This window comes from Pieris napi, chromosome 17 (assembly GCF_905475465.1).
Source record: "Pieris napi chromosome 17, ilPieNapi1.2, whole genome shotgun sequence".
NCBI lineage: Eukaryota > Metazoa > Arthropoda > Insecta > Lepidoptera > Pieridae > Pieris > Pieris napi.
Genome location: NC_062250.1, coordinates 2,284,554 through 2,312,117, shown reverse-complemented (window position 1 = coordinate 2,312,117; position 27,564 = coordinate 2,284,554). Strand labels below are relative to the sequence as shown.

At 32.4% G+C, this 27,564-nt stretch overlaps 1 protein-coding gene across 1 annotated transcript in view; it reads left to right on the top strand.

Annotated features, from left to right (window-relative positions):
* LOC125057802 (hemicentin-1-like) overlaps window positions 1-27,564 on the top strand; it is a 165,264-nt gene that overhangs the window by 46,587 nt on the left and 91,113 nt on the right. Inside the window, exon 2 of the mRNA XM_047661704.1 lies at window positions 2,955-3,088. Coding sequence (XP_047517660.1) covers window positions 3,016-3,088 — 73 coding nt within the window. The 5' untranslated portion in view covers window positions 2,955-3,015. The remainder of the gene's footprint in view (window positions 1-2,954; window positions 3,089-27,564) is intronic.

Genomic DNA, 27,564 nt, shown 5'->3' with positions numbered 1-27,564 from the left:
ACTACTCCATACTTTATCCGCTTATCGCCGAATACCGGCTTTTACCTAAGAAGATTATACTATTCTTGGGAAGTTTAAAAGGAATTCCTAAAGTACCGCGCTCAAACATATGCTACATTTCGTCCTCAAATATTCTTTGTAAAGTGCTGTCTTAATGTAGACTATATTGCCAGAGTTGAAAGCAAAGCTTTACATTAACAAAGCGTCTTGGTTTCGATTTCTAGCTAAACAGTTTTGCTTCAGCACAGAGATTTACTAGCCTAGAAAAGTGCGGCTTATTTATAAACAAAACTTTATTTTTGCTGTAACACCTAGCTAACAATTAACAATTTTATAATAAAAACAAATAATCTATATGAATGTTAATTAAATAGCTTAAATAGTACTGTATAACTTTAGTATAAATGCGGGCCTATAATTTTAATCAATCATTTAAACCAACATTTTAAATTATAACGCCCTATTAAAACGCCCAATTTTAACATTAGGTTTAAATGCTTAACCTGCCTTGCGATTCTGTAACTCACTTTTCGAACTTTCACAGCGGTGATTTGAGCGCGACCGCCGCTGCTTAAACCGCTGTGAGAGTTCGAAAAGTGAGTTACAGAATCGCAAGGCTAGAGTGATAAAAACACTTATTACATAAATATTTACTTTGAAAATCTTTGAATTTAATAAGTATTATCGTTTTAGCTACAGTCTCAATTAACATCAAACGCTTATTAATCTCACTACTTAATTTCACAATTTCTCTGCAGTATTTAGCTGTTAATAGATAAGCTGGCGAAACGCTATCAATCTTCATATTTCCTGAGAACAGTGACGTGGAACATTCGTTCCGCTAAGTGCTGCTAACGATCCGATTTCTCGCTAAATCTACGTAACGAAACTTAACAATGTCGCTGAATTTAAGGATATTGCTCTATTTTTTGTATAAGACAGTGTTAGCTTTTAGTATTTATTTAATTAAATTCTATGAAACATATTCTTAAGAATCTTCCTACAAGTGCGCATGTGCAATAGTTACTCATTTGACTCGTTCGGTTGTTTACGAATTGACTCGAACAACTGCCTGAAGTGGGATGGTAGATGAATAGATTATAAAAGGGGTTGTAATACATGCGTACGGGCAATTCCTTTGTTCAAGTTTGAAGTTATAGTTTACGTAAAATCAGTGAAGGGAATTATAGTGAATCAAGATCTATCTAGATCAACTAGATCAACTAGCCATTACAACAGTCAGTAAATCAGAAACTGTTACCACAAGAAAAATTATAAACAAATAAAAATAAAATATTATCTTGCTTTAATACATTGACTATTATTTTGATGGATAAACCAAAACCTCGTGTGCATCAAAGCAAAAAATGTTTTTACCTAATGTTAAGTTATTTAACATTTAGTTATTTTTTTCAATTCAAAAAGATCAATGAAACTTCTATAGTCATAATTAAGTTTTGGAAATAAAGGCTGTTATTATTTTTTTGATATTTTATTCTACCTCAATTTGTTGGTAAAATTTTCAAAGACAGCGTAACCCTGGCGTTTGAGCAGTACTCGATTGTTTTTTGTGAAAACAAGTGTTTGTTTTTTTGTTGCGGGTTTAGAGTAATTGGATATATTTCCTATGCTTACCAGTGCGATGCAGTAATTATTTTATAATTAGCATATATAATAGTTGTGGTACCTCTCCAATTACCGAACGTCGGCAGTCTTTCTTCGAAATCGCTCCTTGATAATTTCCAACATACTCGTAATTAATATCTTATCTGTTCTTATGTTATAAAGAGGAATGCTACATTATCACTGATTAATATAGGGTAATTTTAATTGCAAGAAAAAAATAAGGATCCTTACTAAAACTACAATATATACCCAAAGTGAAAAAAATACCAATAAAATATTTGTCATCGCAGGCGCTGCGAAAACTATTTATAATATCGGGCCGCTAGTCTTTTATAAAGAGTGTACATGAGTCATACATATTGTGAAAAGAATCTGACGTTACAGAGAAAAATGGTGTCAAAAGTCATGAAAATTGATTTGAGTTGTCATGGTAGTTTTGCAATGTTAGTATATTCTCGAAAAATACTTCAAATCTTAACTTGAAGCAGATAAAACAATTATATTTTTGCTTTTTAATTGGAGGTCTAGTCTAGTGGCTATCATTACACCGGCTTTTATACTAGAAAATACTTCGCGATCGCTTCAAATACAAAAGAACCCCTTTCTCTTTTGTGTTCGAACCAACTGGTGGTTACTTCACAATTATGTAATAAACCTTTAAATTAAAACATAGGAACATCTGTAACTTAATTTAGTTAATACTGAGGTCCTATATCCCCCAAGGTATATAGAGCAAAGTGGTTAGGAGTCCGATAAGAACGCTAGAGTAAGAGCTGTTACTAGGACAAAATTATTTAGCATAAATTTATATCGTACGTATAGAGATTATATACTGGCGTAGCATATTTATACTTTGAAAAGAAGAGCACTGTTAGTCCAATTAGAAATATATAGAACGTTGAATAATTTAAAATGTTTAATAATCATTTGTATAATTATATACTCATTAGACAGATAAGAATAAACCGTAAATACGACCGTATTCAACGAAGAACGGTTCGAATTGTCAACGACCAATCCCTAACCTTGATAAGGCTCGTGCTTAAGGTTGTGTATCTTCTACCACATTTACCAAGGAGAGTATTCAGAAGAGTTGTTCGGATTAATACCAGCAGCTGAGTTTCATCATTAAATGACCTTACTAGAGAATTTTTATAAAAAACGTATACATGTTTAAAGACATACATACATAACATAAAGTATGAAAAAACCCTCATAAAGCATATATTAAGTAAATCGAAACATGTTTCAACATTGTATTTAATCTCCAGTCATGAAATCGACCAACTTTATGAGCTTTCAACTAACTTTGCGTTAAATTTTTCCAGATTACGGAGCGGATGAAAATGTAATCCTAAGAACGGATGTTGGAATTAAAACTAAGTTGCGATGGAGTGTTCCATTGGCCCAACCCGGGTGATATCCCTATGGACTCTACTCATAGGCAGCTTCAATATAGCAGGTAATTATATAATTAACTATTAAGAAAATTGAAACAATGAACGCATTGTTCTTAATTTAAATAGCGTTATCCTTTGTGAATCTTTATTCATAATCTGAAAGTTTAAGCTGTGAATAGATAAAATAAACCCTTTAGATTATAACTGGTTGTAGCATTGCTGAAGTCAGCAGTATATGACATTTTTAGTTCGATAAAAGTAAAAAAAAAAATTATTGGCAGACCAATTTTTTTATCTTTTACAATCTACAAGTATTCATAATATGTTATATTTACATGTAGAGATTATAAAATAAAAATATAAATACGAAATTTCACCCGTATCACCTCGACGTCCGCCGTTCCACAACTGAGCGTTTTTCAAGGCAGTTTTTGCCGCGCACCACCACTTTGTGGAACCAGCTGCCCACTGAAGTATTTCCGAACCAATTCCACTAAGGGTCCTTCAACAAAAGAGCGTACCAATTCTTGAAAGGCCGGCAACGCACTCGCGAGCCCTCTGGCATTGAGAGTGTCCATGGGCGGTATCACTTAACATCAGGTGAGCCTCCTGCCCGTTTGCCCCCTGTTCTATATATTTTATTTTTATTTTATTAAAACTGAGCCTACGTCTTGTTCCGTAGTATTCAACTTGTATGTCAAACGCCTTATCTATAACGAAATTCCTCGATATTGCCATAGATCAACTCAGAAATCAGACTCATAATCATGTACTACAACACTAGTATGTATTTATACAAGCATGTATTTATACGTGAAACTTTGAAATATTTTTGAAAACTTATACATAGTAAGTTAGTTGGTAACAGTAATTAATAAAACTTGCTCTATGCCTCAATTATACCGATTAAATCTAATTCTGTTTTAATTACGCCACTGGGGAGTTCTTAAATAAATATTCCTAGTAAGAAGCGAAATATAATATGTAAACTATCTATAGTAAGGTTTTTATAGAAACAACTAGCTGACCGGGCAAACGTCGTTTTGCCATGTATATCATTTATAATAAAAAAATAGGAGTTGATGGTAGAGGGGTGAAAGTTAGGGGTTGTATGTATTTTTTAATGCTGTATCATAAAAAAATAAAGCAATAAAAATTTATCTATAAATTAAAAAAAAAAAAATTGGGGTGGACTACCCTTAACATTAAGGGGGATGAAAAATAGATGTTGTCCGATTCTCAGACATACCCAATATGCACACAAAATTTCATGAGAATCGGTCGAGCCGTTTCGGAGGAGTTTAACCACAAACACCGCGACAGGAGAATTTTATATATTCGATTATACTGGGAAAAACTGAAAACGACCCTTGGTCTCGGCTTTAGATTTCATTTGTTTAGTGATATTGTTTTCTTTAAAGGCAAGTAGGTAATTCGTCTGGATGCCGTCTTTTGAAGCCGTCTACTTTTGGGTATGACGCAAGCCAGTTTTCTACATTCTAAAACATGGGACAATGAACTTAGCTTTAGATTAAATTGGTCAACACATGTTTACTGAAAAGCAATCTCTTAATGAACTTATCTGAGTACGAAGTACGAATGCAAAACCAACACGCTCTGAATTCATAATAGTAGGGATATTCATTAGTCTTGAAATACAGCTACGAACATTCATTCAAATACATTACAGCGTAATGCAATTACTTTTATTACGATATTTTGTTTCGTTAGGGGTATCCATAACACTTAACTGCCGAAGCGAAAGCCTTAATGGTTTGAGAGCACGAGATATTCAAAGAAATTCTTTACATTAGGCCCTATTTAACCTCCTAAGACTTCGTTTATAGCGTATTGGTTATTTAATATGCTTACCAGGTAGGTTCTAGGTAATATCTTAAAATGTATAGATTCAGTTTAGAAAATTCGAAAGTAGGTGGTAAGTAAGTATGCTGAATTTACTTCACAAAGTAGGTATTTTTGTAATTTGGCTAACGTGAGAACAGCAAACAACATCCTTTTGAGTCTAATCCCTCTCTTAATTTTTTTATCACATGTCCTGGTTTGGAAGGAAACATCTGACGCCTACTATTTTTCGACCGGTTTCTGCGCCTCTTTTATTACAGTGTACAGTTTTGAGGACGATGAGTCTTTCACTTGATCGTTCCATCTGGTTGGTGAACGACCACGTGATCTTTTTCCTTCTATGTTACCAACCACGATCAGTTTCTACAAGTTCTCGTCGTCTCTGCGCATTGTATGGCCGAAATTATGAGATCATTCGTTGTCGATTATGCGGGTATGCGGAGTTGGATCAATATCGATGTATGGGTGTGCTTCGCAGTCCACGATATTCTTAACATTTGCCTCCAGCACCACTGGTACCAATCTCTAAGGTCCTTTGCCTCTCTCGAGTCAGGATAGTCCACGTTTTACTCTACAGGGGAAGATAGAGAATCCTAAAACTCTTATCAATCTGATTTGGTTTTGATACCTCTCCTGTTTTCTTTTAGATTTATTAATCCAATATCTATAATGATATTATAAATATCATTAAAGATATTCATTATTATTCCTTTAGCCGTTAAATACCTACATAATTTTTGAGCAGCATGAGCTGTACATAATTGCAAAAAATAATAAGAAATTTTGTATTCCTAGGAAATATGTACTATGTAGTGTGATTTTTTCATGTAATTTCACAAAAATTAACTTGTAATTTTTTTTTTTTGTCATTTTCTAAACAGGAATAAGTAAATGTTCATAGAATTCCTTTTATTTTCAAAGAAATATAACCTTAAACTTTAATTTTAAAGCTGTTGAGTAAATATCGATAAAACGACCCGTCACAGTAGCTTCTATATTTGTTAAATGTTTTTATTAATCCAAAGTATTTAACAATACAAAACTCAGCCGGGTTATTATTCGAGTCTGGAAAGATCTATTTTTATGCTCAGATAATAAAAATATCTTGGCTATCAGCACAGATACAATCTATACAGTTTACAGACGCTCGATGAATATTTACCAGACTGCGCGTTGTTTTCATTAGCGTGATTGCAAGAATTCATTTTTGCTAAGTGTTTAACACAAGTGCTCCCAGATAGTTTTGTTTTTCTTGCGATATGCTTTTATAGCATTATTTTTAATATAGTTAATTATGTTAAACACTGTTTGCATTTACTCGAACCTTTACGATGCTAACTTTATGCTTAACTCATTTAAGGATGAGTTTTCGTAAGGGCACAGTTTGCCTAGTGGCTTCAGCGTGCGACTCTAATCCTTGACATCGTAGATCGATACCCGGCTGTGCACCAAGAGATCGCATTTAAGATTCGCTCGAACGCTGAAGGAAAACATCGGAAGGAAAACGGGTTGCCTTAGATTCAAAAAGTCGGTGGTGTGTGTCAGGCACAGGAGGCTGACTTGCTTCTTGGATTGACAAATGATCAGGAATCAGATACAGAAATACAAAATTGTTGAAGAGCCACTGTGTCTTTTCTTTTTTTCGTAAGTGCAAGCATAGAATGTAGTTTTATGCGAGTACAACATTTATGTATTTGAGAGCCATTTTTATAAAAAGTTGTAAAAATCTAGTGGATTATTTAAAATATCAACTTCGTGACAATAGATGGCGTTAATACAGCTTTATTTCTATGGACTCCCTATAATACTAGCTGTCAACTTGATGTGACAGTCATTTACTGACCAAGATGCTGTGAATACCTGAAACAACGTTAATTTTAATGTTAAATTTATGCTTAAGCCACGGACGGCCATTTCTTTCACGCCAAAATCAGAGATAATGTTATAAGAGAACACGATGTCATTTGTTATATTAGAATGGTAACACCATGGAATATTATACCCATCTTACAGGATGTAAATCGTCAATATGTCAAAGTCAGAAGTGCATGGGATTGATCATTGAGTTCAGTTGCTCTCTGTTCAGCGCCTGCACCGGACGTGTGTGCTGACTTAATTTAAAATAAAATCCAAATGACAGACGGCAAGAGTGTTAACTATCTGACATATATTCGCTTTGAATCTGTGATATATGTTTAAGGCATTTAAGAGTGGATAGCAAACGAGTAGGCTAACCTGATGCTATACCTTCGCCCATTGACTAACATAAGGCTCGGAAGTACATTGTCAACATTTAAATATATCTATACTTGCGGGAAACTGTAACACCATATATATATATATGTATATTGTTTAAGTTTCGCTATTAATGCATTTATGACTCGCTAGTGGCCCGTTCCATTTCCTCATTCGTTATAACTCGACTTCACAAGATAAAACTTATGTAATATTCACGTAAGACTGCCTAAGTACTCAAACCATTAAATTTACAACAAAATAAATAATGGGTAAACTTACTATACAGTAGTAGTAACCTAATGGCTAATTTAGTACTGGACATTATATTACCACTTTTTAAGGTCTACGAAAAAAAATTAAACGCTTGACTGACTTTTATTTCTATGATGATGGACTTTATTCGTATAAAAAAGATATTCTCATTATTTAGTTAGTTGAATAAATGAGCGTGCGGATTAATACATCTTTAAACTCATCTAGGTTATATGCTGAAACCACTAACGTCTCATGTCATATATGAAATTATTTTTCTAGACAATTTTTATCTACAAGTGCCTCCTTTTTTTTATTAGTTAGCATAACAATCAAATATACAGTATTTACAATTTTCTTAACCTACATAGTAATAATAAAAATAATTAAAAATTAATAAAAAGACAATTACAACATATTTAAATAGTTTGGTGCCTGTGGCAGTGTACCTTAAACGCTGGAAACGCTGGCAGCATTGCCTCGCTGTATTACGATACTTATTCGTTGAGCGAGGAAAGCACCAGCTCTGGGGTCACCGGTACTATCTATAAGGCGCCAACTTAAATCTTTAATTAGCGCTTGTGTACTTAAACCCCACGGCCCAAATAAACTATAACATCTATTAATAACTTTTAAAGATTAATTTTCGGGTCTAAGTCCACTTCTCTTAAAATGCTTTCACCTTATGAGCGAGTGACAAAGAAAAAAAGGCCATTAAAAATTAATATATCTTTTATTTATTAAGGAATTTTATAAAATATGTATTTACGAACGTAAGTGTTGTAAAATGTGTTTATGAAGCTGTAACCATTACCTCATATTCCTCATCACATAGTTTTTCGTTATAATACTGAAAAAAAATACACAACACAATATATATAACACGTTTAACCTCGTTCAGGTATAGGCATGGTGGAATATAAGCTCGCGCGTACACTACGGTGGAAACAACAAAGTTGTAGTATCAAGGTGAATCCATTACAAAATAGTTCATATAAAAAAAAAAGTCTTTCCCACCCTACACGTAGCAACCATTCATAAGTACGACGCCAAGCATCAAACCCCTATTAAAAGACATTGGTTTAAATGCTTATAACTAACTTACCTTCTAAATATAAAGTTATTTTAACGCCATTAAACAATTCATATAATTAAGTAATTAATGATTATCTGCATTGGTAAAAAAAATCATTTAAATCCAACTATCTATATCAAAGAAAACAATAAAATAACTAAAAATTAACTGAGGAACACTAAGGGTAGTATAAGTTATACACTTATAAAAACTTATGATACACTATTCCACTAGAAACTATAGCTCTCCTTGCCGACACCACACTTGAGGCGAACAGGTCAATATCAATATCACTTAAATTAGGATTGACAATCACACGCTTAGAACCTACATTAAAACTACTCTTTAAAGTATTAATAACTTTAAAAAGGCATTTAATATGTATAAAAGTGAATAAACTTAGATCTAGCTATCAAGTACTATTAAGGTACCAGATTTCTTAGAGCATTTATTCTCAAAGTTATCAAAGATTTTGAAAAAGCCAACGTCTCGTCGTGCTTATAAAATGAACTTATATCCTTTGAAAGTTTAAAAAGGCATACAAGCTATTACGGAGCTCATGTTATATACTAAGTCCTTTCGTAAAGATTTCTACAGAATTTAGTTACTAAATAGCAAAATGCGAAAAGGAATATATAACGTTTATAAATAAAGATAAGTTAAATCCTAAAGTTAATGATATTTCTGGCTCTGGTATAAATGTAATTACGCCTTTTGATTGCTTTTAAGCTTAAGTTTCATATTTAAAATATTTGTTGTTACCGTATTTTTCATTACTTTACGAATAAAATTATCGCTCTATATGCCCTTCAGAATGTATATTGTGTGTTCAATTAGTTGACTATAGTGTATAATTAACTTAGTTGTTAAATACACATAAACATACGTATATTATTGTTATATTTTAATTAATAAGTAACATAGTCTATACGTTAGAGAATATATTCTTGAAACCTATGTTTTCAGTATCTCAGGAACGTCAATATAAAACGTTTTAATTATTTTAATGCGTTTTATATATAATTTAACGTAATATTTAATAATTGAGATAACGTGTTAAGATAATATGTTGCCTGATGTCATTACATTATAAATTTGTTAAATCTCTAAAGGAATTTCTCAACAGTTTGCAGGGAATGCCTTTGAGCTGCTTTCTACTTTGATATTCACTTTTGACCTTTTTATATCGAAAACAACATAAAATTATGCTTTTATAATAAGTTCTTTATAAATAGAAAGCTTTATTTTCCCTTTGAAACGCCTTTATAGTCAAATTGTGTTATACTGGTTTTATACAAGGTGCAAGAAAGTTACCTTTCAAAAAATGCATATTGGCCGCATATGCAGTCCGCATATGCAGGCCCCATATGCATATGCAGTCATGGCCGCTCTATTATTAGCGATTAGGCGTCCGACCCTTATAATCGTTTCTTCGATCTTAACAATCAAAAGTTAATATAGTAAGGAAATCGGCATCTCTTAAAAAAGAATCGACCATTTGTGTCAGACTGCCTTTTGCCTGACGTAAAAAGTCTGATCATCTTCCTGCTAGAGCAAATAAAATAGGTATAGGAATGTAACACAACTAGATTAATACTATATATCTTATTATATTTGTTGTTAGGGTTCCTGTTTAAAAAAATATTTATAAAACAAGCTTTAACCCTTTAGGATGGGATTTCATCTTTTGGTCGATGTCATAAAAGTTGAAGAAAAATAAATACAATTCGACAACTTTTTTTGCAAGCGTTTGTGGACCTATCTGCATGAATCTCCACGTTTTTATTTTTCACACCTAGATATCAAATTTCCTTGATGGCATCTTTTTTATCTAGTATAAACTAATTAGTACTTGATTAAATCTTTTATATAAACCCAATTGAAATATGGCGCAACGTACGTTATATTTGAAGTGAAATTTTAAATTTGTATTATTTCATAGAATTCTTATTTCGTAATTTAGTATCGAGCTTTAAAATATTTTAATTTATTATATTCTTTATGAACAGTTTTATTGAGGTTTCCCATTTATATTGGCTCCTATAAATTAATTTTCCAGGCTTTTAAAAGCCCAAAATAAAAGTATTAAAAAGGTTTAAAGCAACAGAGTGGCCCTGTCACTTTGACAGACATGTATTGGCGCGAAAATGGTTATTGTTTTTTTAACACTAATGAAATGTCAATTTTAAATAAAGAATTTGTTGAGGTTGCAGTAGAAAACAATTGATAGTCGCTTAGTACAATTATTCGTTTCATTATTAGTGTTTGAACTGATTGTGGTGGTCCTTGCTAGGATTGAAATTTTTATTCATTAGTTTATCTTAAAAACAACCTAGCTTGAATCGAAACCTTGTTTAAAGTGAAGTACACGACAAGTATCTTTAATTCAGAATAAAATCATATTGTACCTAAAGCATTTATTTTTTTTATAGTATCGGGATTCCCTTTACAGTTAACTAAACATAGCTAACTAACATTAAAATACAAAAAATATGCATGGTTTGCCAATGCCAATGCTAAGAGAAGAATAAAATTGTACCTTATAAATTCTTTAGGACTGAGATTTTTGGTCAAATCTTCAATGCTGCCTTATAAGCTTACCATAACATTTCGTAATGCAATTCCACTGTCTATCAAAACCCGAAATTTCCTATTTATAAATAAATATAGTTTAAAAAAACTATAAAACACGCTTTTAAAGCACATCAAACTAAAAAGTGAAAATAGCAGCAATACGTGTTGTCTCAATTTAATCGTATTGCTTTGTGGACTCAAAAAAAAAATTCTTTGTTTTTTCGAGATAAACCTATGAAATTATTATATTGTCGCTGATTCTTTATAAGTGTACAAAGTTTGAATTAAATCTGTCCGTTTAAAGTGGGTCAAAATCGAGTCCGAAGGAGTCGGTTATATACATACATACAGGTGAAGCTAATATAAAGCGTGTAAAAAAATCCACTTACACCAAAAGGACAACAACAAAGAATACAAACCGGATACATCTCGATATTTCCGATCATAGGGAACGTAATTTACAAAAAATAAAAGGAGCTGAGATGACATAACGATAAATTGAATCCCGAGCCGGGTCGAAGGTCGCACGCAAGTGAACCGTGTTCGCACGTACGTCGCTTTTATTGTTTCGCATTGTGCCCCGTCTAAATCCTCTACCAGACATAAAGCTTGACTTCGAGGTAGGAATGCGATGTTTCATCTATAAGAAATTGTTACAAGTGGTTGGCCAATGGGAGTATTAAGTAAAGATAAAAAAAATCAGTGGCGCTACAACCTCTTTAGGCCTCAGATTTCTGAATCGGTTTCATGATCATTTTTAAATCTAATAGGCAAATAGGTGCCTGACGCACGCCATAGACTTTTTGAGTCTAAGACATGTCGGTTTCCTCACGATGTTTTCCTTCACCGTTCGAGCAAATGTTAAATGCGCACATAGAAAGAAAGTCCATTGGCGCACAGCCGGGGATCGAACCTACGACCTCAGGTATGAGAGTCGCACGCTGAAGCCACTAGGCCAACACTGCTCTTAAAGATTTACGGTATATTTTTTATTCTTAGACAACTCATTCCACATATTAAATTAGTCTAGCCCTGTCTTTTTCAAATTTTTAATAAATAATATAATTTAATTAAAATTGTAACATGTAAATGGAAAGTAACAAGCTCCATAAAAATAGTTCTCAGCGCATAAGGGATATATGTTTTACGGAATTCATTTGATGACAGAATTTCTGTATCCAGTTTTCTTATCAGATATTGAAAGAACTGTATCAAAATTTCATACTAAAACGTCGGGTTCGGTATGGCTAGTGGAAGTTTTTTTTTTTTTGAACCGACCAGTGATACCACCACCCATGCACACTCTCAATGCCAGAGGGCTCGGGAGTGCATTGCCGGCCTTTTATCTGGAAGTTATGGAAAATGTATGACAAAAAAATTTATTAAAAGAAGAAAAAAATATAGGTCTTCTATTTGAATTACGAAAGTGTTTACACGCTGAAATTAATCGCATGCTATCAGACGAGGGCCTAAAGAGATCGAAGCGACATTTGCGTGTTATATTTTACATAAAATAGAACCACTCCAAAAGAAAGGTGCGTGATTTTTGTCAGATATACAGTTGGGGTGAAATTTATGAGTATACTATAATAAGTTTTATTATATAACCTCCATTTGAGGGGAAATGTCCTCGCTTTTATGAACTCCATAAAAAATGCAGTAACACTTGATATTGAAACGTTATGAACGCGTCAGTTAAATCGTAACGACTTCGTGGTTACGTTGAATTCATGCGATAATATTCTTATATTGAAATAAATAAGTATATTGAATAATATCAGTGAATAGCTTTTTCGAATGCAAAATCGCAAACAGTACTTTTTTTTTCTAAAATTAAATTAAAATTTATAAAACCCCTAACAACAGGCAATATTCTAAAAGATTACAGTCACAATAGTAGGCAATTTATGAAATAATTCACTTGTAATACTAACCGCTTATTACATATAGATATATCTTTAGATATATTTTAACTAACCATAGATATCTATGCAGGGGCTAAAGTTTGGTCCCTGCAGGAAATTATTCCTGGCTGGAATTGCATTGCGAGTTGCGTTGAGCTAGGAAAGCATCAGCGTTGGCTGTACTGTACTCTACCCGGCGCCGACCAAAATCTTAATTGAGCGCCTGTGTACTTGAACCCCACGGCCAAATAGTCTCTACTTCAATGTGAACCAAATCAAGTTGTACGAAAGACTCGCATTTTAGCCGTAATATTTTCCGCCTGTTCTGCTGCCGCGTCAACTTTTGTGCTTGTCTGAAGAAGATAACGTTTCCACAGAAGTACCAAATCCTATACCAAAGCTCGTCCTGTCCAAGGGTTCAGAGACATTATATCCAGCTGCTTGCCATTGTCCTTGTTGGATCCAAAATAAGGAATATTGACGGTGATAAGACAGTGGCGTATGCTGTCGCGGCGTGACGTAGATTTTGTTTATAACTTGAACTATAATTTAATTCGTCATTTAAAACTGCTTACTATATTATACTTATTATATTATATATCTCTATAATATCTATCAACATCGTGAGACTGCTACGTCAATATAATTATATAATACTAATTATAAGTGCTAGTTGAAATATTCATATTAACGCCATCTATCGCCAAAAAGTTAGTATTGGTCATATATCTAATTGATTACATGTGTACTTTAGATTACTATCACATACGATCATCATGTAAAAATATGATAGATTAATTATGATTAAAATAGTATTAATTATTATTCGCAATTAAAAATACATCTTTTTACTGCACTATTATGGCATTAATTACCTACATGTAATCCAATGAGCTTAATATTAAGTTAAACGATTAATGTGTAACAATAAATCTATATTGGCCCTTTTGAACGAATTAATTGTGCTCAAATCGTCAAAAGGTTCGCAGCCATTGAAGCGCATTTCCAATACTATCTGTTGATTCATTACGGATAAACATCGAACAATTACTTGTATCCTATGTACGTATTAATAGATTTAATTTTGCACAGTGATTTAAGTTCTTAATTAAACTTATGGATATTAAAAATAAAGAAAGGAAGTTTACCTAATGTAATAGCTGCCGTCCATGAAATTACTAACATAATATTTAAAAAAATTAAGAAATTTTTAGATATTTCATTAATAAACACACATTTCCTGTGCTTTGTTTTAATATACAGTTATGTTTAATTGCTTGAAGCTTGAAGCTGTCTGTTGCCTGTATAAATTGCTATTTATATGCCATAATCTCGCAGTATGAACAATGTGTACTTCCTTACTTTTAAACAATATTGAATTAAAAATGTTTAATTGTTAGCTAGTTTTAGTAAACAATAATATAACTTTCCTTTAACTAACATGTAAACGTTGGAGTGCATCGTCGAAACAGTCACATACTAGCTGAAGTACACACCATACTCTTGTGAAGGGCCACTCGTACATTCGTGCAAATGATTCTTCACTTAGTACTTTTGTTCTTGTATTTCTCTGTTTACAAAGATTTATACTACTAAACATTTACACATGCTTATATTGCATTTTTTTAAATCACCAAATCTTAGATAGTAAAACTTCTACTACCTATTCTTAAAATTCCTAAATTGGTTGGTATACATTACCAATAATTATATTTATTATTATTTTAAATACTAATATATCTGTATACTGAAATAAATCTAATTAGATTTTTTTTTTAATTTTATATACATATATAGATACAGCATAAAAAATAAATATATAATATAATATACAACCCCTTATTTTCACCCCTCTACTACCCCTATTTTTTATTATTGTATATAGTTATTTTTATTGAACTAAAATATGTTTCCTAGAAATAATATACATGGCAAAACTACGTTTGCCGGAACAGCTAGTCAATATATATAATTACAATTACTTGATAAAATGATGTCAAAATAACTTCAAGATTTTTTTTTATCTCCAAACAGTCCTACATTAATCAAAATACCTTCAAAAGTTCCTATATTTCAAAGAGCTAAGAACTTCACAAGTCACGTGCATACAAAGCTACGTAGTGAGACTATTAGAGTAACCATGGTGCGCTAATGAGATGTTGGCGACAGACTGCTTTATGTCCCGACTATGTTACCTGCTGTGCTTTTAATTATTTTCATCATAGTATAAAGCAAGTTGATTTGAGCTGTAATGAGAATGCTACAAAATAGGGAATGCCATAGAAATGTTAGCTGTAGTATAAATACAATGTAGTCTATCATTTAATTACTATTATATAGTGTTGGTTTCGTTTATATGAGAAAATAAAGTATCTGCTTATTTTATTTATGTAATTATCTTTTTCGTTTGATAATTACGCATATGTAAATAAAAAAATTTGGTTTTACGCTGTCAAAAAATATACCACTGATTATAATTATGATGAATTTTGCTAGGAATAAATATTTTGTCTCAATCGATTAAAATTACAAATTACATATTTGACTAACTACTTCTTCTAAACAGGAGAATCATTAAAGTATATTTCTATCTCTTTTAAGTATTTATCTTTTTCGTTTAATAATATAATCTAATTAATAATTATGTTGAATTTTACTAGGAATAAATGTGTTATTTACCCTCTATGAATTAAAATTTTATATTTGATCAACTACTGTAAGTATTAGTAGTGTGGTTCCTCTTCGTACCCAATGGCCATGGGACAGACTCAATACTACTTCGACTTAAAAGTTATGTGCAGGTAAATAGTGATACGACAATATTAAAAAAAATACAATATATATAAGTTTTAAATGGAAAACTAAGCAATATATTATTGCGTATTCAATACTATAAGTTTAAGAAACTTATATAAAATGTGATGATACTTTTCAAAGAAGCAACCCGAGCCAATATTCGCGTAGTGTTGCGGGCACAGCTAAGTTCAAAGTTGGTCATTTGGGAATAATTTTTCCTCATCCTGAGTAAACTTGCTTTGTTCATGAGAAAACAAAAAATATTATGTTATTTTTTTCCAACTCCTACAGGGCATATAAAAACAGAAACATTCGTTTGGAAAATTGAACAAAAGAAAGATTTTTTATAATTCCTACGATCTTACTCTAGTTTAACTGAAAAAGAACGTCAGGTGAAACATTTGACGAGATTAAGATTGATTTTCTTTAATGCTCTGGTTTTGTAAACAACAAAACATAACTAAAACGAAAATTTAAATGAAAAGTTAAATTTTCTTAACAATGTATTTCTCGTATAACGCTGACAGGTGAAAACCGCCGAGTTGCTCGTTTATAAAGTCCTCGCACCTCATAGCGTTCCGTAGCACTTCGTAGCACGCTACGGACTTCGCGAAACCAATCATTACGTGACTGACACTGACTTGAGTCTATATTATTCCATCAAAGCATTTTTTCAGACAAAAATAAATTGAATAAATACGTTTAAATATTTAAAGTTTTTTATGAAACAAAATGAATTAAGAAAACTAGGTGAACAGTTCAACGATTTTATAATTAAGTTTGTCACTTATCATTAAATAACCCTTGCACGTTTTCCATTTAATGTAACAATAAAAAACATTAATTACCGTACACAGTGCGCTATTTCAAAGTTCTACAGTCACGCTAGCTAACCACCATTCATTAACCACGACTGACGACTGACGATCAACGTTTTAATAAGCTCACGACGTTACTGTTTCAATCGGAAAGTAATTTTAAAGTACGAATGGGGGTGAATTTTTTATGAGGCTCGCGGAAGTCGATTATTTGTCTAAAGTACGGGATATTTTCTTTCTGCACTGAAATTTGTAATTTTAAAAACTTGTGTATAATAATAATCTAAGTACCTTTCTTGTACTTTTTTGAATAACTGCTGTCTTTGGCTAATCTCAGTCTCAATCTTTGGCTACACTCAAAAAATCTTTGATAAAATGTTTGCTGCTACTAATAATACATAAGTATAGTCTCCAGAAAAATGTAAAGTGTAATCTTCTACATGTTCAAGCGTAATTTTACTTATTATTTTACAAATATCCGTTGTATATTTTTATAAGGAGCTGCAACTATTACACCATGTTCCACAAGACATCTTAAGTAACGAATAGTTAAATTATAATTAAAAAAAATTAAAAACAAAGATTTGTCCTCTATCAGCAGTAGGCATGGTGAAAACTCTAACATCATCGCATACACGAATTTAAGTTCGTCCAGTCACCACAAGTAGCACCCGTACACGCGTATGAGGCATGGCCAGCCATCGGCCCCCTGGAGAGAGGGAGAGAGACAACCCGACGTATTATAGCGCCACTGGATTTACTATTAAAATATGATTATGAATAGTAGATTTTATAAATAAATTTATCTATATTTGCAATATTTTTTTAAATATCTTCATAATGTCATGTATTCAATGTTATCTTAATATATATAAATTACGTGTCACGTTGTTTGTCCGCTATGGACTCCTAAACTACCGAACCGATTTCAATCAAATTTGCACACCGTGTGCAGTTTGATCTAACTTAAAAGATAGGATAGCTTACATCTCAATTTATACCCGCAATATTATTTTATCGCAAAATATTTGTTTATTATTTGTTAGTCACAATTCTAACAGATGGCGCTGTGTTGAAAGTACCAACGTTTCAAATAAGCTACAATTTAATGGCATTACTACCAAAAAAGCATGGTGGACTGGTGTTCTACTGCCATTTCCCTTGAATAGTTTACTACTATGTAATATAACAAAAATCTTAGACACAGCAACGCTTGGCCGAGTCTGCTAGTCTTTTTTATATAGAATAGACAAGTAACAATATAGAACAAAAAGTAATTTAAAATTCACAAAGTGGAACTACATCGTATGATCGATACCACAGTGACACTTGTTCCTACATTAAATTGTGAATAATGTACAACCATTCTCTATTCCCTCTGCAAGTAATGAAATGCTTCAGTAATATTAATTTATTCTTTTAAGAATTGGTAAATTGTAAGAAATAACTTAAGACAAAAGACTCTTTGTCGTCACTTTATAATTGTAAAATGTTTCATGAAGAAAATGAGCAAAATGTCTTTATGAAAGTACTACCTACACATTGCAAAACCGCGGACCTAGTTAGAGTCTAAATGCGGAAACTGAGTCCAACAACCTTTAACCTTTTTTTTCTACTTAAACATTTGAAAAAAACTTATTTGACTGAGGTAAACGAATAAGGAAATTTGATCATCCATTTAATACGCCAATACAAGTAATAATTTATTACAAATACGACAAATTAGGTGGGTAAATAAATTTTGGGACTTCAAACAGTGTACAATCGGTGGGTTGGAAAGTTTGTAGGGTAACATTACGACTGCAGTATTAACATAGTACTGTGTTAAAATTTTTACGCGTTGGTGCCTCTTATTAGTATTCTGTTTATTTTAGTTTTGTTATTTATATTCCACTTATTCCTCTTAACTCTAAATTTAACGTTTATTTATTTTTATATATTTGTATTGTGATGTGACTGCTACATTTCCTATTTCAATAAATATATCTCACCTTTGGGCGGGGGCTCCCCAGTACCAGCTCCTTCCACTTGACCGTATACAACGCAGAGCGGTTCAAATCGACGACCAATCCCTCTCCGATCGGCTTGATCCTTTGGCGTTGCGTAGAGATGTGGGGTCACTCTACATCTTCTACCGCATTTACCATGGAGAGTGTTCAGAGGAGTTGTTTGGATAAATACCCGCAGCTGAGTTTCATTATAGGATGTCGAGGCAGAATACAAAATACCACCCGTATCACCTCGACGTCCGCCGTTCCACAACTGAGCGTTTTTCAGGGCAGTTTTTGCCACACACCACGACTATGTGGAACCAGCTGCCCACTGAAGTATTTCCGAACCAATTCGACTTAGAGTCCTTCAAGAAAAGAGCGTACCAATTCTTAAAAGGCCGGCAACGCACTCGCGAGCCCTCTGGCATTGAGAGTGTCCATGGTCCATGGCGGCGGTATCACTTAAAACAGATCATATGAAACAGATGTTTCAACGAAAATTAATGGAAAGTCCGTTAATCATACTCTTAAATAAAACCTTTTTCAAGATTTGAATTTGCTAAACCTGATTAATCAATGGGTGACGTCATCAGTGAAGCACATCGAAGTGAAAATAATTTATCAAAACAGTTCATCACTTATAATAAATTGAACTTTCTCGATCTTCATTTATTTCCATTAATTATGGAGGCACTTAAGAAATGAATATTTATAATTACCTTCCGTACTTTTATGCTGATATTTAAATTCATTAGTTCTTTCATATTTCATTATTCGCAGAGTATAAATTTATCGCACAACTACAAAATGTTGTGATGTGAAATTTGCTGAAAAAATCGAATGTTCGGTATTGATTAAAACATTGATGCCGTTTTCCTAACACCGCATAGGCATAATTTTTTTACTCGCTTTATATTAGCTTCACCTGTAATGCGAAAAAATAAAAAATTTAACTAAAAATAATAAATAAATAATAGTTTAAAAAAACTAAAAAACACGCTTTTAAAGCACATCAAACTAAAAAGTGAAAAATAATTCCTAGTTTAGGCTGAAAATGGTTATGAACTAAAAATACTGGTACATATTATTGTGAAAAAGCGTGGGGCGCTCTGTGCCAAATTTTTCGTCTATAGAGCAACCCACGCTTTTTCACAATAATACCAGTATTTTTTGTTTGTTTAGAAGGAGCCTGGGGCCCATGATGGCTAAGCACTTACTCGTATCAAAAATAATATCACCAATACCGTGTAGATCCACAAATCTAATTTTAAAATTTCAAAGCGATGTCAAACGATCAAACCAACTTAGCTTTTAGCTCTTAGCTTAACCAAAACACCATTTCAACTTAAAGTTTACTCAAATATGGAACCTCCTAACATGTGTCCCTTTTAACAAAACATACTAGTGCCGTCTCTTTCATTAGCAATGAGTATGAAAAGGACAAAAATTGTCACGTCGACAAATAATTTAGGCCGAATGTCCAGTGCACTGCTATACAGATTGTTTTTTGTTTTGCTATCCTATCGACAACCTCGTTGTGAGCTTTTTAAATGTTATATATTAACGGCGTGATATATCTAAGTATTATACTTAGATTTTATTAGCAAATAATTACTAAATAATATTACTTTAAGTTTCAAAGTCTCTTAAGAATAATATTAACATAACCTTTTCAAAGCTTGTACTTATGTTATATATATAATTGTACTGTACGTGTGTATGTGACTGAACTCCTCTTAAACAGCTGGACCGATTTTAATGATTTTTTGTATGCGTTTGATTCACAAATTCAGCCCGGCAGATGGCACTGCATTCGATACTTTCAAATATCCTAATCGCTTGAAATATCATGACAACATCTGTCGTTTCCGCTTGTAATCTATATAATGATAATTTGCTTTCATTAATTTTGTGCCAAATCCGCTGGTCCTATTTAGATGAATTCTGTCAAAAACACATACTACCTTATGAGTCGTCCTTTGCTTCATTAATAATGATCAAAATCAACATTAAAAAAATCAGGATTTATTCCGAATCAGAACAATACTTATGTCAGAACATCATGAATTCCTCTCTTATCATTACTTGTACGACAAACCTAACTTTGATGCTGAGTGGCACAAGTGACGCTGAGTTGAAATTTCCCTAACAAGATAGGGCAAGTTTGGCCCTTGCACGCCTACTCATGTTGCGATACAAATTAATTATCAACATATCGCTGAGTTTTAAGCGCTCATCCGAACATTTCGTCCACACATTTATGTTTTAAACAGTCTCACAAATTTTCACATAATATATAAATGATGTAGTACAATTGAATATTATTGTTTTGTCTCATACAATTAAATTTCGCATGAATAACTAACAACTGTTTACTATAAAACAGAGAGCAGTGTTGGCCTAGTGGCTTCAGCGTGCGACTCTCATACTATAGGTCGTAGGTTCGATCCCCGGCTGTGCACCAATGGACTTTCTTTCTATCTGCGCATTTAACATTTGCTCGAACGGTGAAGGAAAACATCGTGAGGAAACCGACATGTTAGACCCAAAAAGCTGGCGCCGCCTCAGTGCAGGCGGAATATAATAAACGGTTAAAATAGAGGAGAGTTCCCTTTGGTGAGGTTCAAATACACAGGCGGTAATTAAAGATTGAGATTGACGCCTGGTATATACCGGTGACTTCAGAGCTGGTGCTTTCCTTGCACACCGAACATATATGGCAATACAGCTAGGAAATGCTGCCAGCATTAAAGATATCCAGAGGAAGGTGCCACAGAAATCAAACTTTTTAAATTTATTTTATGTTTCTATTTGTATTGTAAATCATTTATATGTTTACAATACAAATAGTAATAATATATTTTGTAGTCTCTAAGTAAATAATTATTATATATACGCATTACAGGCGTTTTAAACAAATACAATTTTAAATTCTTAAGTTAAATACAATGTAATTTAAAATTTATTAAGTCTATTGAATTAAATACCATCGCTTAGTTGCAGTGCGAAATAGTGTACGGTTTTGAATATTTCACTCCATATAAAAATATAGATTTTCATATAATGTTTCTACATAATTCATATCTATTAAACACAAATTTTAAAATATCTGTTTTAATTAATGCTTGGTAGTCTTGGTTGTCTTAAATCTATATTGTATTTATTAATATTTTGCATTGGTTTTAGTCAAAAAGTTGATAAATGCTCATCATTTATAAAAATGTAAATAAAAAGAAAATACTGAAATTTTATATCTAAGTCACAGAATAAATTATATCAGACTTTACCAAGAATTTAATCAAAAACCAACGAAATATTTAAAAACCTTCTTAAATCTAATTTTCGTGTCCAGTATGACACAAACATAAGTGTATCTAAACACTGACATTTTACAGTGCAATTTCAAGCACCACACTTGCATAGCTACTTCATATGAAATTGTAGCGACTCGAATTCACACATAACTTTTATTTAGGTCAATGTTCTAAATCCGAATATCTGTACCACCTAAGGAAACGGTACAGCAATAGACACAAAGACGAAACAATTACTCAGATTATTGCACGCCACAGTCACAACCAAGTTTGATATTGTTCAACATTCTACATTAGTTCGACTCTCGAATAGGCAATAAATTTGGAATGTCTTAGGAACTATGCGCCGCATAAACTGTTTTGCCAATAAATGATGAATTGGAGCCGATACAATTATCTGCGATTGCTCTCGCATTGTTTAAGCTTTGTAAGCGGGATATACAATGCTTGCTGTAAAGAATTTGTTTAGATAGTTGACTGTGATTGATGATATATGTATTTACATATTAAATTTCAAACATTCGTTGCTTGTATTTATATGAATTTCTCTTTTCAGTTAGTTCTCTTACTTATTTATATTCTTCTATAATTATTTTGCAAAACATTAGAAACCACAAAATTTAAAGTTTTGAAATCTAAACCCAAGAACTAAAGATACAATTCGAGGTATTCGCTTTAAGAGCCCTGAAGATGCGGTGAAAGCGTTTAAAATGCCATAGAAGAGACCCCCTAAGGAAAATGGGCCCACTGCCTTTCTCAGTGGTTCCATCGAATGCGACGATGTGTAGAGAGGAACGGAGATTACTTCGAAAAACAATAAAAGTATTGGCAACTTTCTACATTAAGCCATTTTACATTTTCTAAACATATTCAGTGTTACCTAGTTACCAGTACGTCAAATCCGTTTTCGAAGGAAGTAGTTTTTTTTTTAAGGCTCTGGCACGATTTGTGCATTAGCCAGCATCAAGTAAAGGATTTTTTATAATTCGTGCTTGTCTTTAGAAATTCGACCGTGTCCTCCATGTACGGTTTAGGCCCGGTACCGCACAACCCTCCCAAAGGCCGAGAAAAAATTTAAATTAAATTAAAACTTGCCCTCGAACCGGGAATCGAACCCGGTACCCCTCACCTAGCTGCCACTTAATAAGACCGCTAGGCTATAAGGAAGTAGTTAGCGTTAAATATCGACTCTGAATCTTTACAACGTCAGTCACACTAAAATCTAATCTGAAGAGCCGTCATACCATTTTTCTCTGTATGAAGTTTGACGTATTTGACAGCGCTGAAGACGACATACTTAACTAAAATCGATAATATGTCATCTGTCATCCCATATTCAGCCAGCGTGATAATCTTACACTCACTTCTTGGAAGCCTTCATCTATTATTATTAAGACTTTTGAGGCTGATAAATAAATAATATAATGTTTGTTTTGATACAATAGTAATGATGGAATATGTAAAAACTCTTTGTTTTTATGTTTTTTAGCCTCTTCTATGATCGGTATAGCAATTAAAATTGAAAATATATATGAAATAGCTGATACGCCTGAAGTAAACAAATACGGGACGTGTCAGATGACGTTAGCAAAAGCCCGCGCAAAATGGCGGCATGTAGTTCAAATTTATTCAATGTTTCAAATTTTATGTAGAGAAATAATTTGAATATTTCCAAGACTATTTATATTTCTAAATATGTATGTAAATAATCTATTGAAGATATAAAAAATGCATATCACCATAAATAATTTAAAAGAAAATAGCGCCTCTGTATCTCTAAAATACAAACTAAAGGATTTCAGACTTATTTATATTATATTTATGCCTTAGTAATAAATATCTAAAAAATCAATTGCATATATCAATAATGCACATTCCTTTTTCCGTCAATAAATTTTTATAAAAAAATAAGACGGGCGTACTAATCACGACCAACAGACAATTCTTTTATGCCATTTTCACTAGCTCCCACGCTGAAAGCAAAATCCGTGAGGGAACCGAAAAAAAACATCAACGTCAGAGATAGAAGGCATACATACATATAATATTCTTGTCTAGTCTAGAGTCTACCCATATAGGCTTAGCGACATTAGATAATTATTATTTGTAAAGAAATAATTATACTGAAATGTTAAACGTGCGCTAAGCGTATCGTGGTTTACCAACCCGCAGTGATTTCTAATACAATATGTATGTAACAAAGCCTCCACTGTACCTGTTCTTGATTATTCAAGTAACGAAATCGTTCCAAATTTACATTTCCAGATTGAGTTGTATTACAAACCGTATACCTAAGCTTTTGATCAAGAGCTTTTGATTTTTTCAAGTATCTAGTTGTCGTTACCATAGTTGAAATATTGTGATATTATTTATTACTATGTCAGTCTTATTCCACTGTTTTATTTAAAGAACTATCTCTTTTCATCACAACAAAGACCCAATTTGTTTAAAAAAGACAAAACATTTCAACTTCAAGATTTAGTTTTTATGAAAAGTATCAAATATTAATTCTTACTTCTTATTCTTCTTATTCTAAGCACTTTAAAACAGCTATACTTCAACTGATATATGCATCTCTTTAGTACTTGCGACTCTCATCCCTCAGGTCGTAGGTTCGATATCCAGCTGTGCACCAATGGACTTTCTTTCTATGTGCGCATTTAACATTCGCTTGAACGTTATAGGAAAATATCGTCAGAAAATCGGCTTGCCTTAGACCACAAAAGTCAGACACTTGAGGGTGTTAGTTGCCTATTAGATTGACAAATGACCATGACACATTAAGACCAATCTGAGGCCCAGACCTAAAAAGTTTGTAGCACCACTGATTTATTTTTATTTAATTTTTTTACTATTATTATTATGTCTGTCTTATAAATTTTGTGTATATTACCTACATCCATTTGTTGTTCTCTAATAATATTTTGTGATGTCCATAACATTTCACCTAAATAATGGGTTCGACCCCACTAAATACTTCTACTTGCAGTATAATGTACATACTAAATAATAAGTATATATTTTGTAGTCAGTAATACTTGTTTCATATCTTGTGGCGTACTACATTTTTTCTTTTTCTTATTTTCAGCTCTTAAGCTATCAACCCTCACCTGACGCAAGGGGCCAAGGCTACCGGGTCTTTCCGATAAGATCGCCTATTAACTTTTTCGGGCTTTAATTAAATCTCCTTTAATTGGATCGATTTAATATAACCCTTCTTGTTTAACGCTTTAATAGTAATCACGAGCCAAATTATGAAAAGTGGTAACTAAGCTCAACTCCCTGACAACGCGCCTATCGGCCCATTATCACCTTTATGCTGATTACCTTCAAATTTATGTTCCTTGATGAACTTCCTTCGACACTTGAACTCCTATATTCAAAATGGTCTTAAAATTATTTCTTCCAAGAGCAATGTGATCTTCATCGGAAGTCCTTACTTTTTTTCAAAGTGAACTGGGCTCTTAAATATATTAAATTCTCGTGTCACAATGGTCGTTCCCATACTCCTCCGAAACGGCTTGACCGATTCTTATGAAATTTTTTATGCATATTTAGTAAGTATGAGATTCAGCTACTATCTATATTCCAAACCCCTAAGTGATAAGGAGTGTCCATCTCAAATTTTTTATTCGTTAGACATTTTTTTATGATACAGCATATAAAAATACATACAACCCCTAATTTTCACACCTTGATAGTAATTTTTATCGAACTAAAACAATGTTTATTAGAAATAATATACATGGCAAAACCACGTGTGTCGGATCAGCTAGTAAATAATATTATATTAAATATCATTATCGCTACTACATACATAATATGATCATGCGTCTAAATTCCGCAGGCAGCTTGACTACGGCGTGACGCTCGCCTCTCCCAACTTCTATACTTAATCCTTTTCAATGCCAGAACTCGTTCTTATCTTAAAAGTGAATTTAAATTCTTGGGTCCTTATATATTACGCTCCTCGGATAGATGCATTTTGGAAATTCCTTCTCACAGATCATCCTTCGTAGGCAAGTCTTAGGATTTCCACTATAAAGTTATGAAATACGCTCCCCGATCCCATATGATTAGCTATCTATCTATCTATCGAAAGTATAACATATACTTTCCATATGTTTAATCGTGACTTTTGTAATTACTTGTTTTTGTAATATATTATTTTATGTATTTTAGTTTTAATTTAGTTATGCAGGCTGTTTAGCCTTAGTATTTATTATTATTTCTTTTTCCTTACTTAGGTTGCCTGGATTACTTGTTAGCGATAAGGCCGCCCGTTGCTCCGTTGCTTTCTTAATGTATGTTATCTGAATGTACCTATACATGAACCAAATATGTTATGGAACAAAGTGGTAATACATAAACTATATAATATTGTTGTTAAAACTTTACTGATCTTATATAATATGGATTCCTTACCAAATAGATTTGTTGAAATTATATTTCTTTGTAGAAGACCTTCACAGGTCCGTCCCTCCAAGGATAGGTATAAGTACGTCATACTGCGCTAACTAAGATTTTCTGACCGCTGAGGATGTATACAACTTCCTGATCCTTAGCCACTAAAGTCTTGAGGCCAGTCGGTGAGTAGACTGGTCGAGTATCTTCTCTTTAGGTCCGAGGACACTTCCTCATCAACACTCCATACAATATCCATAGACATATTGTTTAAATAATACGTCAATATGACAATTCACTTCCAACAACCATAGCGAATGCGATCCTTTGAATTGCGAAAGCAACGCTACGGATATTTAGAGAAATACATCGAACTTGCATACGTCTGGATCGGTATGGATGTCGCTGTTGAAAGTCATAGAGTTAGACCACTGGACTATTTGCGAAAGCGCAGGGTCTGATTAAATGTATGATTTAGAAACTTAAGAATTTGAGATTCAATGATGCAATTTTTTAAATTTATAGATTTTCTTCAAAACGTAATTAAGTTATATACGATGTTTTTTTTTTAAATTTTAATTGCAGTTTATTTGCATTGCAAAGCTAAATATACAAACTAAAATATCGATGGAAATTATATGACTATTAAAATATGATGGTTCATTTGGTCACTACCACAACACAATTTTAATTAATTTCCATGAATTCTCAATGCGTACATACATCATTATAATAAATTTCTAATACAATCTGCTACTAAATTTAATAATAAGCTGACTGATTAGGAAGCAGGTTAGTAATTTGATAGGTGTGAACTATTATTATTACTTAATATCTTAAGTAGCTGTTAACTCGTAATAAACGACTTTGAATAAGTATTTAAAACAAAAAATATTTTTCTAATTAGTAATGTATTAGAGAAAACATATTGATAATACTTATTTCCAACACACAAATACACAGTATTACAATATTCTAAACCTACATAGTATAAAAGTAATCAAAATGTACAAATATTTATTTTGATTGTTGTTTTTGTTGGTCTTAAAAGCAAAAATATTATTACAAATCATTTTAAGAAACTCAATTTAAAGAGAAAATATTTACCTCAAAACAAGAAAATACTTAATTAAGTGCCAAAAATAGAAACAAGTTCCAATAAATTAATGTATTATAAACTAAATTATATTAGCATAATCAATAATTCAGGTCGTGACCTTTTACTATCGAAGCTTAATACAACGTCTGAAATTTAATAGAAAATTAAAATGGATTAGAAAAAGTTATTATCAAAATTTATAATTAATTA